Source organism: Morone saxatilis, unplaced genomic scaffold (assembly GCF_004916995.1).
Source record: "Morone saxatilis isolate NCDOM2014 unplaced genomic scaffold, NCSU_SB_2.0 Contig23, whole genome shotgun sequence".
Lineage (NCBI taxonomy): Eukaryota > Metazoa > Chordata > Actinopteri > Moronidae > Morone > Morone saxatilis.
The window spans coordinates 7,423,294-7,437,850 of record NW_023339796.1 but is presented as its reverse complement, the minus strand read 5'-3'; the positions used below and the strand labels follow the sequence as shown (position 1 = coordinate 7,437,850).

Below are 14,557 nucleotides of genomic sequence, written 5' to 3'. Positions count from 1 at the left end.
AAAACAATAAAACAATAAAACAAAAAGTTTTACGTGGCAGCTTTTATACAAAACATGCAGATCAAAGTGATTTACATTTAAAGATGAATACAAATAAACCACAGTCAAATTCCTGAAACGTCACATTGTGGGATGTTAACGTATGTATATGTACTGGTTTTATAGTTGTTTGACTGACTGATGTTCTTGTATTCTTCTTATCTCGTTATTGTACAGTGTCTTTGAGTATTCAGAAAAGCACTTTTTTAAATAAAATGTATTATTATTAACTACTAAAGTGCAAACATGGTTGATTGTCAGTGATGACGCAGTTTATATTAACACACACTTTGTACTTTCCATTACATTATTACAGGACACACATTTTCCTTCAGCCTCTTCGTGCCACGCTTTTAAGCCCCGACTGCTAAATTTAAATCAAAGTTAATGTATCAGGGGAGTTCGTCCTGAGGGAAAATTAGTCACCGTTTTCTTGGGAAAGAAGTACTCTGTCGTTTCTGTTAGTGGAGCGTGTATTGTTCTGTTCGAACCAAGCAGCCGGTATTGTATCGCTGCGACTCCACTAAAGGCCTGTTGTTTATTTGAGGCCTTATGACTGACTCACCAGCTTAAGCCAATCCTGGTCCGTCCTTCCTGACGGAGCTGCCAAGGTGACTGAGGGCACAGTCAGATGGGGTCTCTGACGCACAGCGCCGCAGGCAAAAAATAAACATTTTGGAATACGAGTGTGTGTGTTTTGAACTGGGGAAGGAAGCGAGTGCACGGCCAAACGATGGTAAATATTGACTGTGGATGGTAGGATGATCCTCCTGGCTGCTTCGGAAAGTCTCCAAATGCTGTTGAATAAAATAAGTTAAAGACAAAACCCAACTGCTGACTACTTTACTGAAGAAGTGTTCACAGACGCTGATCCTTTAGTCTCTAGAGTTCTCCTTCGGTCTGCGTGCCTCTCTGAATGTTCCTTTCTCCTCCCGCAGGCGCTACATGAAGCACAAGCGGGACGACGGAGCGGAGAAGCAGGACGAGGAGACGGTAGACGTCACCCCCATCATGATCTGTGTGTTCGTGGTGATGTGCTGCAGTATGCTGGTGCTACTCTACTTTTTCTACGACCGCCTGGGTACGACAGACACACATCCCTGATCCCGAACACACGTGATATAACACTCGATAGTGGCTTCAGCTCTCTGTGCCCAGTATTCATTGCTGTGTGGGGGGATGGTTCGACTCTCAGAGCCAGTCTGTAATTTTTCCCTCTCTCATTGTGGTCTGGCGTGGCTCAGTATGCATTCGCTTGGGAAACAGGCTGTGAAGATGACCGGCCGTGTTTTCCTTGAGTGCTGACAAATAATCTCAACTCATGGTTTTACTTTCTAGCCTTTCTCCCTTTCTTATCTTCCTGAGGCATCAGAACGAAGACTTTCAACACCTGATTTTATACGTGCACACTTCCCAGGCTGTCATTTGTCTTCTCGTTTTTAAACCGGATAAACCGAATCACTGTCACATGCCATCACCGCCCACAGTATGGGTTTAATTCGCTGAGGAGAAGGATTTAGAATCAGAAGATTGCTGGTTAAAAGCCCATCTGAGCAAATCTTGGATAATAATTCCTCCATTTAGCTCCAAGCCACTCAAGTTACAGCCGAGCCTTTATCCTAATTTCCTCTGGCAGAGCTGCTCAGCGTCCAGCTTTATAAGACTGTAGAGGCAGTTTACAGATCTGAATGTGTGAACCTCTTGAGTGTAGCTGTGCTGTGAAAAGAGCTTAATGGCTCAGATAACATTTCACTGATAAATTAAATTAAATAACACCTGGCAGCTGCTGAGACACAGTAAATACTGGACACACAGTGGTGAAACTGATACAACTATTCAGATATTTAAGGCCTAACGTCGTCAAACACCAAAAAAATGGTATTTCCTCAACAGCATATGAGTGGATATCACGTAATAAACTGCACTAATCTCCTGCCCGCCTGCTGTTTCCTCTCTGTTCAGCCATTTGGGTCATAGCCATCTTCTGTGTGGCCTCCTCTGTCGGCCTCCACAGCTGTCTGTGGCCTTTTGTCAGGAGACTCCCTTTCTGCAAGTGCAGGTGAGACAAGTCAAAGATGTTAGCTCAACACACGTCACATTGTTCCTCAATCTTCGTACGTTTGCATATGTTTTGTCCTGGACTCCCATTAATGTCACAACCCAGCCTGAAACCCGCCGTTCACTGTTGATATGAGATGTTGTGTTTACATTTACTGACGTGTGGGCCGTGTTTTGACCACAGGGTCCCGGAGAACAACTTGCCGTACTTGCACAAGCGGCCGCAGATCCGCATGTTGCTGCTGTCGGCGCTCTGCATTGGTGTCAGCATCACCTGGATGGTGTTTCGCAATGAAGACCAGTAAGTGCGAAGAGAACAGCGTGTCGGAGTCACTGCGAATGCTCACACAGACTCGCAGTCAGCATGTACAGTGGAAACCAGCCAGCAGCTGCGTTCAACCACAGATGTTCTTTCAGGATGTTGTTGTTTATGTGTTTAGATTACCAGGAAATTCTATTATAAAGGATGTTTAAATCCATCAGAGACAGTTTCACAATTTGTTTAAATTAAAGAAACGGAGTCAGACAGCAAATCTGGAGGCTTTTAAACAATGTTTTCACCATATGGACGCTGTTAGTAGTTAGTAGGTAGTTCAAAGATATTTAAATGTCTCATCGTGCACATCTTCATTTTTAGCCCATTTAAAAACAAAGAAAATTCACACACGACTTTCAAAGTCCTTGAACTTTATTAACAGATTAATCATGGTTCAGTTTTTATTAGTTAATTCAAGTCTTTTCACAACAAGCTCTTCTTTTCTAAACCTGGTTTCAGGTACAGAATATCTGTCTGTTTTATCCGAGCAACTGTGCCTTAATTATAACACAAAGGAACAAAATAAAAACACAAATATTGAAAAGCACAAAGGCTATAGAGACAACAGCATTACCATTATTATTGTACTGGTGTAAGAGCACATGTTTATAGCTCGTTGTGTGTCTGTGTGTGACATAACGGTAGCTCGTTCCTGTCTGAGTGTGAGAACATGTTGGAGGTTCATTATGTGACGACGGTGTGTGCTGACTCACGGTCTTGTTATGTGTCCTCCAGGTGGGCGTGGGTGTTACAGGACGCCCTGGGGATCGCCTTCTGTCTCTACATGCTCAAAACAGTCAGACTCCCCACATTTAAGGTGGGTCAGAACTCTCATAAACAACAACAATGTGAAGGTTTTAATTCTGTTTTACTAAATAATAAATGTTTTGTCTCTCCTCTGCAGGCTTGCACCTTACTACTGTCAGTCCTTTTCGTGTACGATGTCTTCTTCGTATTTATTACACCCTTCTTAACAAAGGTATGTCGACGCTGTTACTTACGGCTGTTCAGACGTCTGCTGTCTGTTTGCTGTGCGTCACGCTCACGCTGCTCTTCTCTCCACAGAGTGGGGAAAGTATAATGGTGGAGGTAGCGGCCGGTCCCTCTGACTCCTCCACACATGAAAAGGTGAGCTGGTGTTCAAACTCCTCTCAGCTCAGAGGAGGAGTGGTTGATGGGTAACACTGATGTTTGTGTTTCCTCCAGCTTCCCATGGTGCTCAAAGTGCCACGGTTAAACTCTTCTCCCCTGGCTCTGTGTGACCGGCCCTTCTCCCTCCTGGGTTTTGGTGATATCTTAGTACCAGGTAATTAACTGTGTCGTCATCAAACTGCCTCAACTCGCTGTGTGGTCGCAATCAGACAGTTATTTAACGAACAGTGACCACAGTCAGCCTATTTAGACCGTCCTTAGAGCAGAAAACACTGATGTGGTTGTTCATGGATGCTCATTTATTACTGTATAATTGCACATAACAAGATTTAGTTCTCACACATGAATAACTGCACAATTATGTATTTTTTATGCAACATTTAATTGAGAGAAACGTGGCTGAACACAGTTGCTTCTCTTTCTAATTAATCTGATTAATCTTAAAGCCTCTTTGTTGTTGTTGTTTCCAGGTCTGCTGGTGGCGTACTGTCACAGGTTTGACATTTTAACTCAGTCCTCCAGGATCTACTTTGTGGCCTGTACAATCGGTACGTACATGGGACATGTGAGGTTGTAATTGGTGAACTGTTGCTGCAGTGTTATAACGGGAGAGATTAACATTACAGGTGGAGGTGGGGAATAAAATGTCACAGAGTTATACTCACTGATGGTGAAACAGCAACACAGTGATCGATTAGAGACCTCATTTATTGATATATTTTACCAGGACGATGGAACCCAGTCTTTGATTGGCCACTGACACTATTTATAAAATAATAACATAATTAAAATACAAGTTAACTCATAGAAATATTGTTTCCTAAATTGGCCTTTATGTTGGAATCTATCAGATTTGACGTCTTATTTCACACTGAGCTGATAAACAAAAAGAATAGAGTAGAAAGACAAGCAGCTCTTCCAGTAACTCCACTAACATCCATTTAAAAAAATAAGTCATTCCAGACACGATTTAAATTGAGGATCAGCGAGTTAATTGAAAAGCAGTCTGTAAATGTGGTAATTCTTAACGGGGTGGGGGTGACACACACATACACACGCTCCGTACGGGATTATAAACACTGACCAGTGCAGATACTGTTAAAACCCCCCACATCCCCTGGAGAAATAAACCCAGGCTGAATGAGGTTTTAGACTGAACCTATATTATTTTAAGTGTTGGCTGGACTTTGAAACTATTGACCTTGTTCTCTCTCTCTCTCTCTCTCTCTGTCTGTCAGCATACGGCATCGGCCTGCTGATCACCTTCGTGGCCCTGGCCGTGATGCAGATGGGTCAGCCGGCCTTGCTCTACCTGGTGCCTTGCACTCTGCTCACCAGCCTCACTGTAGCACTGTGGCGCAGGGAGTTGCCCCAGTTCTGGACTGGAAGTGGATTTGTGGTGAATACCAGTTTGATATGACCGCCTACCGCCGAAGAACAAAAAGACTTAAAAAAAAAAAAAAAAGAAAGAAAACACAAAAACATCTAGTTAAATAACAATGCAGAGTAAAGTATACTTTTAAGTTGAGTAACCCCTTTAAATAATCCATCCGTTCCAACTGCCTCTTTCTGTTTCACTGTCCCCTCCTTCCCTTCCATCGCTGCTCCTCGCCCTTTATTTAACTGTGGGTGTAGTCTGCTGCTGAGGGCTCAGCTGTCTGTGAATGTCACTGCAGGTATTCAATCTGGGCTGATACTTTACACCATTAAAACATCCCGATCTTACTTAAGGTTCCTTTTTTGTTGTTTTTCCCCCTTTTAGAGTAGATGTTTGTTTGCAACTAGACTAGTCGTGAAGCTGTGACTGGTGGTGCTCATAGTGATGTAGATCAACATTAATATTGGTTGGCATGTGTTATGTGTGTGGTTCAGTGGGACTTTCTTTGATATGCTTCCCCTTTCTTTATGCCTATCTTTGGACTTTGTATGTGTGTGTACAGGAATACCTCTGACAGCATTACGGCTCCTTTCACTGTTTAACAGTTCATTTACTCTCCAGTCTACCTGTGGACAGAGGGATGACTGTATACTCTTTGGTTTTGTTTGTCTTCTGTTGTCATCGTTCAGTTTTGTTCTCCTCTCGACACAATCCAGCCGTCTTATGTAGACACTTGTTTTTGTCCCCTGCAGCCTGCCATAGTGCTCGCACCGATCAACTGTACACAAACCGCAGCGCCGCAGACAGAGGGGTCCTCGACTAAACCGGAGCCTCAAACCACAGAAGCCACCAATCAGAGCGAAGACTCACCCCGGCACTCGCCTCAGGAAACGCCGCTAGCCAGGAAAGACGAAGAGGGAAACAAATCTGACTGACGGGACGTCTAGTACGGCATTTACCATTTCACTTCATGTTTTATTCGCTGTTGAGGTTTTTTTTTTTTCTACATTGTGTCTCAGTCAATGGACATTTTAAGTACGGACATTTATTTGCACTCGGTGCGAAGGGAAGAGCAGGAGATCTGTTTTCTGAATGGCCGGCTCAGCGGGGCACCGGGATTGGACACGTGAATTTGAGGCATTTAAAACTGACAAAACACATCCGAGTATAAAACCCGCACAGCAGCGGCAGCAACACCTTCTACATACAGACAACATACAGTCTGTACCACCTCTAAAAGGGAATGAAAAGCCACATCTGGAAGCCACACCAGCTGCTGAACACTACATACGTTAAAACCCGAAGCCCCGGTCACACCAGCGGTTAAAACGGTGACATTTAACGGCAAATATCTATTAATTTCTACGGAATCACTGCGGTTAGTGGACAGGGGGAGTTAAAGTCCTGCTATCATATCCTGTTAGTGGTGTTACATACAGTTTATTTAACCTCTGATGGATCCATGAAAGAAGTAAAGCTCAGTTGTGACGATTCGAGGCTTTTTATTGTCAAACATGAAGGTAATCTGAATATCTTTGGGTTTCTTTAAGACGTGAAACTTGAGCTCTCAGAAATTAAAAAGGGATATTTTCACTTTTTTCTTACATTTTTGAGACAAAACGATTCATTAAGTATTGGCAGTTTGATAATCGGCAGATTTATCTATAAATGCTGGTTTATCATCAACTGTGTGAACTTCCTGTCCTGTTAGACAATCTTATGAACTGAGAGCTTTCTGTTCTCCTTTTAATAAATTAAATTAAATTAATATTCTAATTCTATTACTATCCATCTATTAAAAATAGAAGCAAGTTTAGAGATCAAGTGTGACTGACTGCTCGCTCGCAACTATCCCCGCAAGTGATCAATATGTCAACAAACGTCTAGAACCAAATATTTAGCTGTGCCACTTTCTGGTGGGACGGGTCCTTAAAAGGTCTCAATGTGTTCGAAATGAACTTGTTAGTACAAGAAGTGTCGTATGAAGACCAAATGTGTTTATAGCTGTTCCAAACAGCCGCACGTGAAGAGTTAAAACGCCTGTTGTCATAGAGATACAATGCTGAAATGGAGGTAAGGTTTAAGTTGTTGCACTATTCATTGTTGGTTGTAGTCCAGTGTTGGGAAGGTGGGTTTGAGACGCTGTTACAGTTCAATAAAGCACTTCCTTTTGAAGCATACGGAGGACACGAACATACACCCACTGCATAACAAAGCCTCCATTACATCATAAACAACACAGACTATAAAGTACAGCAGTGGAGACTTTGGTGCTATGATGGTTGTTGACTGAGCCAAAGCGATAAGATCCCTTTCTTTTTTTTATCTGAAGCATTTGTTGTTTTCTCATCTCACTTTTGGTATATTTTGTTTTTGCATGCTATGATTTAGATTGTTTTTGCCCTTTTTTTTTTATATATATATAAAAGCAGTGTATAATCTGTAGTGCAGACTTTGTAAACAGTGTCGGCGGTGCGACCGCCACAGATTTGCTCCCCAGTAGTTACTCATATTGTCTTAAGAATTTGTTTTCGGCCTTAAATGTGTCCGTGTCGGGAGGTTCAAGCAGAATGTGTAAAAGATGCTTTATAAAAAAAAAAACTACTGTACTGTACTTTAAATGATGACGTGCTGCAGTTTAACGTATGAGCCGAGGAGCGCGTGATGGGTTACCAATGTTCATAGATTAGTTTGTATGACGCATTTGCACAATATTTTTGAATTCATGGGCTGACAGAAGTTGTTGGTTCATGTCTGTATATGTTTATGTATAATCCATAAAAAAAAAGGTTTAAAGAAACGGAAACCGAGGTATCAATATATCCAATATACATTCATTTTGTTTTTCTAAGTCACTTCATTGTCTACACAGAATACATATTAGAGATATTTCTGATTCTCATTCATTTATGATGCCTGTTAACCAACATTTCTGTGTAGAAGTTGAGGTCAAAGGTCAAATGAGAGCGAGTTTAGTTGTCTGGATGTGTGCCCTCGCTGATTTCCAGGAGATTATTCATTCACCAGTATAGTTTGTTGTCACCAAGTGGTTTTTAATGCCTCTGTTGAGGAATACGTATAATAAAAAAAACATTGTATCTGATCTTTGAACTGTTTGTTTTTTTCCTGTTGGAACAATATCACACAGATTTACTAACAGCAGCTTTGTTCAAGTCGCTGCCTGTGTTAGAAACCGCCGCGTATCCAAGAACTGAGTCTCAACGTGTCCTTTCATTGTGGCCCTCCAGCTGTGAAAAAGGTCCACTTCTGTTCGGGGCTCTGCAGAAATGAACCGCAGTCCGACAAAGAGCCTCTTTGTCGCTTCAGCTCAGTCACTCAGAGTGGAGGGCTGTTTGAACTGGATTAGTCTCCGATCAACATGCTGTTGGATGGGTCGACACAGAGCGCCACACAGAGCGCCACACAGAGCGCCACACAGCAACACGAGTGTGCGTCTACATCTATTACTGCTGGACATTCAGCTTCCACCTGAATCTGAGTGTTTGTACTGAAGCTACTGTTAGCTGACATTCTCTGACAGCAGTGTAAGAGAGTAGTTGGTTGTATTCGTCTCACAGAGTCCCTGAAGTCCAGATAAAAAAATAAAACTAACCAAGAGAAGGTCGTCTGTGAGCGATGAGGCCTCACATGCCTCATTAATGATGAGCAGTCAGCAGGTTTAATAACACCCAGTGAGAGCAGCCAGAGTGATGTCAGCTTTACCAAATAAGAGGACTGTGGTGTTAAAACGCACACTCAGCTTTTGTTGCTGTAATCATTAGTACAAAATGTACCGTTTTTCTTTCTCTGGTGCTGAGCTGCAGTGGAGAGAAATCAAAACCAGGCAATAAAAATAAAAAAAGACACTAAGGAAGATACTCACATGATTTGTCACACTGCTAAAGCTTCATATTAGCATTAGATGAACTGTGGAATATATTTTTTACACAGAACAAGAACTGTGGATTTGAATCATCACTTAAATTGGGAGAATATTAAGAAGTGATCTCTTAATGGTCGGTATGAACAAGAGGAATGACACACATATGGTACATGTGGGCACCTGACTGCTGTTTTAGGATAGACTTGTGAACCTTCCCTTTAAAAGTTGTATTTTTTTGCTTTTATCAGCCAAAGTAAAATTACTCAGAATGTAAAACCATGTGTTACATTTTGATGTCTCACACTGGATTTAGTCTACAAAGCTGTGGAATCGACTGCCAAGACCTGAATGATATCGTTGATTGTTTTCAGCCACCTCCAGTTTTAAAAAACTATTTCAGGTTCTTTCAGCCACAAAAACACTCATCTTTTTATTCCATGACCCATTAGTTGGGATTTGGAAGAAATTTTACATGGAACCAAAAGGTGACAGCGGCCGATGTTTCTCTACCAGAGAAAATCACCAACATAATGTTAAATGTTAAATAACGCCAGAACGTTATTTAACAGTAAATTACAATCATTGTGTTACATTCTTATACATGTTTCCAGCAGCTTTCTGTCTGAAACAACCCTGCTGAAATCACCAAAGTGCACAAAGCAGCTCATAGTATTTACAAACAATAACTTTACAAAATGTAGTTTCTTCCACAAACCCCATTAATGTATGATTCAATTACAGCACACGCTGAGGAGCAGGACCACAGTACACATTGTAATCTGATTCATCCTGAAATAAACCTTTTGTGCTCGCACCTCACATCTAAAAAGGTGTAAACTTCACAAATCCACAGCCTCCTCGTACCGTATTTATCATTCATTATATTGAAAAGAAAGCTTTAAAGTGAAGACACGAGTGCTAAATGGTTAAAGACAACTTGCTTTCATTTAAAATAAGAAAAATAACTTCTCATAAAAGTCTTTGGCAAATTCTTTTGCTTTCACATCATTTTCATTTAAAATTTTATCTTTCCTAATGTACAAACGGGCGTCGCTTTTTACAGTTTTAGAACCAACCAATACCATAAATACTACATAAAAACAGGTGGTTTCCAGTAATAAAAATCCATAATCGTGACTGTCCTCTTCGTTCTGGACACACGTGGACGTCTTGAAGTCACGTCCAATGTTTTAACAGCTCCATCAGTCTTAGAAGTGTGTATAAGTCTGGACAAGGCCTCATCCAAACTCCAGTGTGTAGCTCAGGATTAAAGGAATATTACTTTCTCTTTGCCAGTTTCGAGTACCTCTTTGGGAAAAGGAGGCGGCACTGGTGGTGGAGCCTCGCCACTGCCCCTCTTGTACGTGCTGAAGGACTGAGATGTTTTCACATTGCGGACAGATCCTGGTGAGTTGAAGACCCCTGAAGGAAGAATGAAAATAATAATGAATAAATAAATGGAGCCACGGTAGATATCTGACTGTCTGATCTCTGTACTGACAACGATCTCCTCATCAAAGTAGGAGTTTTTTCTCCACAAGGGGGAGCTGTTCAGTCACTAACCAGCACTACAAAAGCACCACATACAGGAGAGGAAACCAATGGCAGCATGTGTTGATGTCGCCACCTACAGGCATAGAAAGTAGCTGCAGTTTTAATCTTTGCGCCACCTGCAGGTGATGAGTGTTACAGCTATTGTTTGTTTTGAGGTTTTACATTTAACACTTGTATCGCCTCTTTGCTAAAATACCATAATTAATTCCAATAGAAAATAATTGTGTCACACTAACTGCCAAAGGATATTAAATACAGAAAAATATTCACTTTTTGTTAAAGTTTTGTAAATTAGTTATTTATTTCCCTCTTTTAAACATCTGCATGAAGTGCAAGTTGTCTCTCTCTTTAAATCTTTAAAGAGTTCATGTCTCTACAATAAACAACAGATTATTAGAAATAAATAAGTTTATAGTTAAAATATTAACAGGAGGTGGTGAGTGTTGTTTGGATAGACTATCTGACTTTGTCTTAATGACTGAGTGAGAAGACATTTCTCTTTGACCGACTGCACCTGACTGGTAGATGGTTTGAGGACTGGCGTTCCTTTTGGATCTCAGACTGCCTCCTTCTTTCCCCGTCACTCGGATGGGCAGCACCTGGTTCACGTCTATAGAGGCTGGATGTAGAAAGACAGGACTGGGGTCAGTGTTGGGGTTTCAGTTTGCTAGCTGTGGTGACTAACTGCTGACGAACGGTGTTTCTTAAAATTTCAGCTGCAGCTAAATCAATAAATTAATTGTTTGTTCAGCGTCCACAAATGTTTTTCCATCTATAGACATAAACATCTGCTCTGAAAACAGATTTAAAACTCAACATTATCTGTTTACCTGCACTGTGCGTTCTCTGGTGGGACCCCTTCGACTTGGTGCCTTTCTCCTTTCCCTTGGACAGACCAGCCAGCTTGGTGGGGATCTGCTGCTGCACGACCGCAGGCTTGAGCACCTGGTTGGTGGTGCTGATCAGCTGGATGGGCAGCTCGGGTTTGGCCAGCATGGGGCTGATGCTCTCCCTGCGCGGCGGAACCTTTGGAGGAGTTTCCATCGGGTATGAGGAGGCGGCCAAGAGCTTCGGGGGTAAGGTCATATTCCAGCCTCCGTTCACTATGCTTCCCCTGAACGACTGGTAATTGGAGTGACTCCAGCACTAGGGAGAAAGATGGACAATGCATGGACTCAAACTTTGTTATTTCAGCTCAACTCTTTGACTTCTACCTGTGATGATTAACTACAAACTCTAGAGCTTCTTTCTGATTATGTACTTTATTATTAACAATTAGATTAAGGCTCAAGTTAGTTCTGATGAACTTGTTTCAGAGGATTTTAAACCACTATTGTTATATAGATTATAGAGTACAGACAAACTATGGACAGATGAAGGCAATAATGTTAATAAACATTCAATCTGATTCAAGTCCTATTCCTCACTTTTGCAGGATCCTCATACTTCTTCATTTTCTCTAGACGCTCCTTCTCCTGATCGAGACGCTCCTTTTCCTTGTCTACTGACTTTGTGCTTTCCCTCAGCCTCTCCAGGTCCTGCTGATAGCTTTTCTTCTGCTCCTCCAGCTCAGCCTTCTCCTCACTGAGCTTCTCCTCCCGCTTTCGACAGTCGTCCTCCCTCTGTTGCAGCTGAGCCTCCAGAGCCTCGATCTGAATCCTCTGCCGCTCCTTCTCCTTCTCCCAGTGCTGCTGCTCCTCTCGATGCTGAGCCTGCAGCTTGTGCAAATTGGCCAGCTCCTCCTTGTGCTTCTCCAAGTTGCGCTGCTTCTCCTGCTCGAGCAGCACGCTGCTATAATGACGCTGCTTGGTCTTTGACTGTAAAATGTTCTGCAGTTCAATCTGGCTGTCCTGCTCGGCGACGATTGCCTGCAAGAATTTAATATAAACATATGAAATCTACCACAGGCAAACAGACAATTTACTATTGGGGTAGAAAATTTAAGGCATTCTTCTCTCAAAATACACATTTAGCTTTACAATTATAGCCAAAAGCAAAAAGAAACATCTGAAAGAAGCTTACAAAAAGATGATTTCACTGTCTTACTTGTAAGCTGTAGAGCCTCTGTGCGAGCATTATCACTCTGTCACACACCTACGGAGAAGAAGAAGAGACAGACATTTTTGTATGAATACTGATGGAAAAATGAGGAAAATAGTTAACATAATAAGTAATAGAAGGTTTACCTCTCCCTCAAGGTAATGACTGAAGGTTAAATTATGGTTTGGCATTTGAGTGTCGTCATCAGCCTTGAAGCAAAATAGCATAAATAATTAAAATTCTTTTTATATTTTATCACCAGAATGAAAGTAAGGTTTGGTTTTCATGTGTGTCACTCACAGACTGTTCCAGGTCTTCACAGTACGTTTCCTGCAGCAGAGGGTCACTAATGGGGCGACTGCCCTCGCTGCCACCTGGCCTCTCAGTTGCATCTCCGGCTGAGAAAATGAAATCATACACATCCAAAGTTAATAAACATATTCACCTATTCGATATGGAGTAGAGTTGATAATATTTACTGTACAGGCACAAACAGCAGGATGACTTATTTGTCAGATTTTTAAAAAAAAAAGTTGAAAATGTGAGGGAAACCAATGCAATTAAAACAAATATTAAAATACAGCATGATGTACCAAAAGTGACTCATATGCATACTTCTGTGACGCTGATGCATGATGTATGATGCAAGAGTTCCTGAGAAAGTTCGGTCAAATTCCCAGACTACCTCTCTTAAAATGCCCGTCAATAGTTTGTGATATAGATCCTGTGAGTTGCACATTAATAAATACTAAATAAAACACATACTTCTGTCTGTCATTAATCAATTAGCCATGTTTTACTATGACTCCTTTTGAAATTTTAACATCAGATCATGTCACAGTCACGTTAGCTTTATGTCAGCTTACTTTTCATGATGCTAGCAGCAGGGTTGCTATCTGCCACTCCAAACGTCTCGGCCCTCCTGAGCAGCCCGCCCTGCATCTTACTCTCATCCAGGGGACGGTTTGGGTCTTTTATCCTCAACAAGAGCAGGTTCTGCAGGTTTTCCACTGCAGACAAAAGAAAAAATAACTCCTTAATCTCCACCTTAAAAGACAATATCAGTGCTCTGAGTCATGACTGTATGAGAAACAGAGTATATAAGGGAGTGCTTGCTTATGGTGGGAATTGTTGGATCACTGTCAATTGAAACAACAGAAATCATCTCCGGACACTTTACAGCAGGACTAGACCGTACTCCTTTAAAAATGATTTACAAACAAGACCGGTTGACACAACAGAGGCTGACAGATGTCTCAGCTCTTACCCTCATCAATGGCTCCTTTAAGCAGCGTCTCCCCCTGCTGGAGGTCGGAGGTGTCTCCTCGGAGCAGCAGCCCTTTGTGAGGGGTTTCCTGCTCCGTCACAGTCTCGTAGAGAGCAGCAAAGATCTGCTGTTTCTCTGTCAGATTTTGCTTTATAAGGTCATCCCTCATCTTTAGAATATCTAAAGAACAACAGCATAAAATAAACAAGTTTGTCTAATAAATGCAGTGGAAATGTAGAGGCAATTTGACTGAGCATGGCTGCCCCTTTCCAGTGATTCCTGCTTTATATAGTGCAAATAAACAAGAAAACAGCATTTGAAGAAAAAGTAGAGGTTGTAGGCACACTGACATTTTCTAAAACAATCTACAAATGCAACATCACAACCTCCAAGGTCTTCATCTTAGTGTGTGGACAACCTCCAACAAATACAAATAATATAAGTTTTTTTTAGTTTACATAACCTAACCCTTCCTAAATCAAATACCTCAAAACAAGCCCCAACAAGCAGAATAAAACCCAATCCTAATGTGTTAAGGACGTCACTGTCTAGCTGCTGTCACACTGGAGAAGTGGAGCCAACATTAAATTGTGTGTTTACAAGCAGTAACCAACGAATCCTACTCAGTCTGCCTTTAAAGGACGAGTGTGTACGATTTAGTGGCATTTTGTTTCATTGAATGTGAAACACATTGATTCATTGATCATTTTCCTATAACATTCTTGTACCACCACAAACTGACAGGATGCTCTTTGTGATTTATTGAGTGGCCGACCATCTCGACTGTCTTACCTTGATATTGTTGCAGTTTAGCAGTCAGTTCTCGGTACAGCTGCTCATCTGGATAGCTGAATCAGATCGACAGTATTG

The 14,557-nt window shown here is 41.6% G+C and overlaps 2 protein-coding genes across 3 annotated transcripts in view; one reads left to right on the top strand and one right to left on the bottom strand.

Moving 5' to 3' along the window:
* Positions 1-977: 977 nt before the first annotated feature.
* Positions 978-8,046, top strand: sppl2 (signal peptide peptidase-like 2; the record flags this gene model as incomplete). The annotated part of the gene is given in 10 exon segments (XM_035670074.1): positions 978-1,120; positions 2,002-2,098; positions 2,282-2,398; positions 3,149-3,230; positions 3,318-3,392; positions 3,479-3,541; positions 3,620-3,719; positions 4,036-4,113; positions 4,804-4,964; positions 5,696-8,046. Coding segments are annotated over 10 exon segments (1,099 nt in total), but the record flags the coding sequence as incomplete, so codon positions are not given.
* Positions 7,707-14,557, bottom strand: part of arhgef18a (rho/rac guanine nucleotide exchange factor (GEF) 18a) — a 19,131-nt gene continuing 12,280 nt past the window's right edge. For both annotated transcript variants that reach the window (XM_035670072.1, XM_035670073.1), the window contains 10 exons: positions 14,480-14,535; positions 13,688-13,867; positions 13,287-13,430; positions 12,721-12,818; positions 12,567-12,629; positions 12,427-12,474; positions 11,808-12,248; positions 11,211-11,526; positions 10,895-10,999; positions 7,707-10,248 (listed from right to left, as the gene is read on the bottom strand). In XM_035670072.1, the coding sequence (XP_035525965.1) occupies positions 10,094-10,248; positions 10,895-10,999; positions 11,211-11,526; positions 11,808-12,248; positions 12,427-12,474; positions 12,567-12,629; positions 12,721-12,818; positions 13,287-13,430; positions 13,688-13,867; positions 14,480-14,535 (1,606 nt within the window). In that variant the 3' untranslated portion in view covers positions 7,707-10,093. The remainder of the gene's footprint in view (positions 10,249-10,894; positions 11,000-11,210; positions 11,527-11,807; positions 12,249-12,426; positions 12,475-12,566; positions 12,630-12,720; positions 12,819-13,286; positions 13,431-13,687; positions 13,868-14,479; positions 14,536-14,557) is intronic.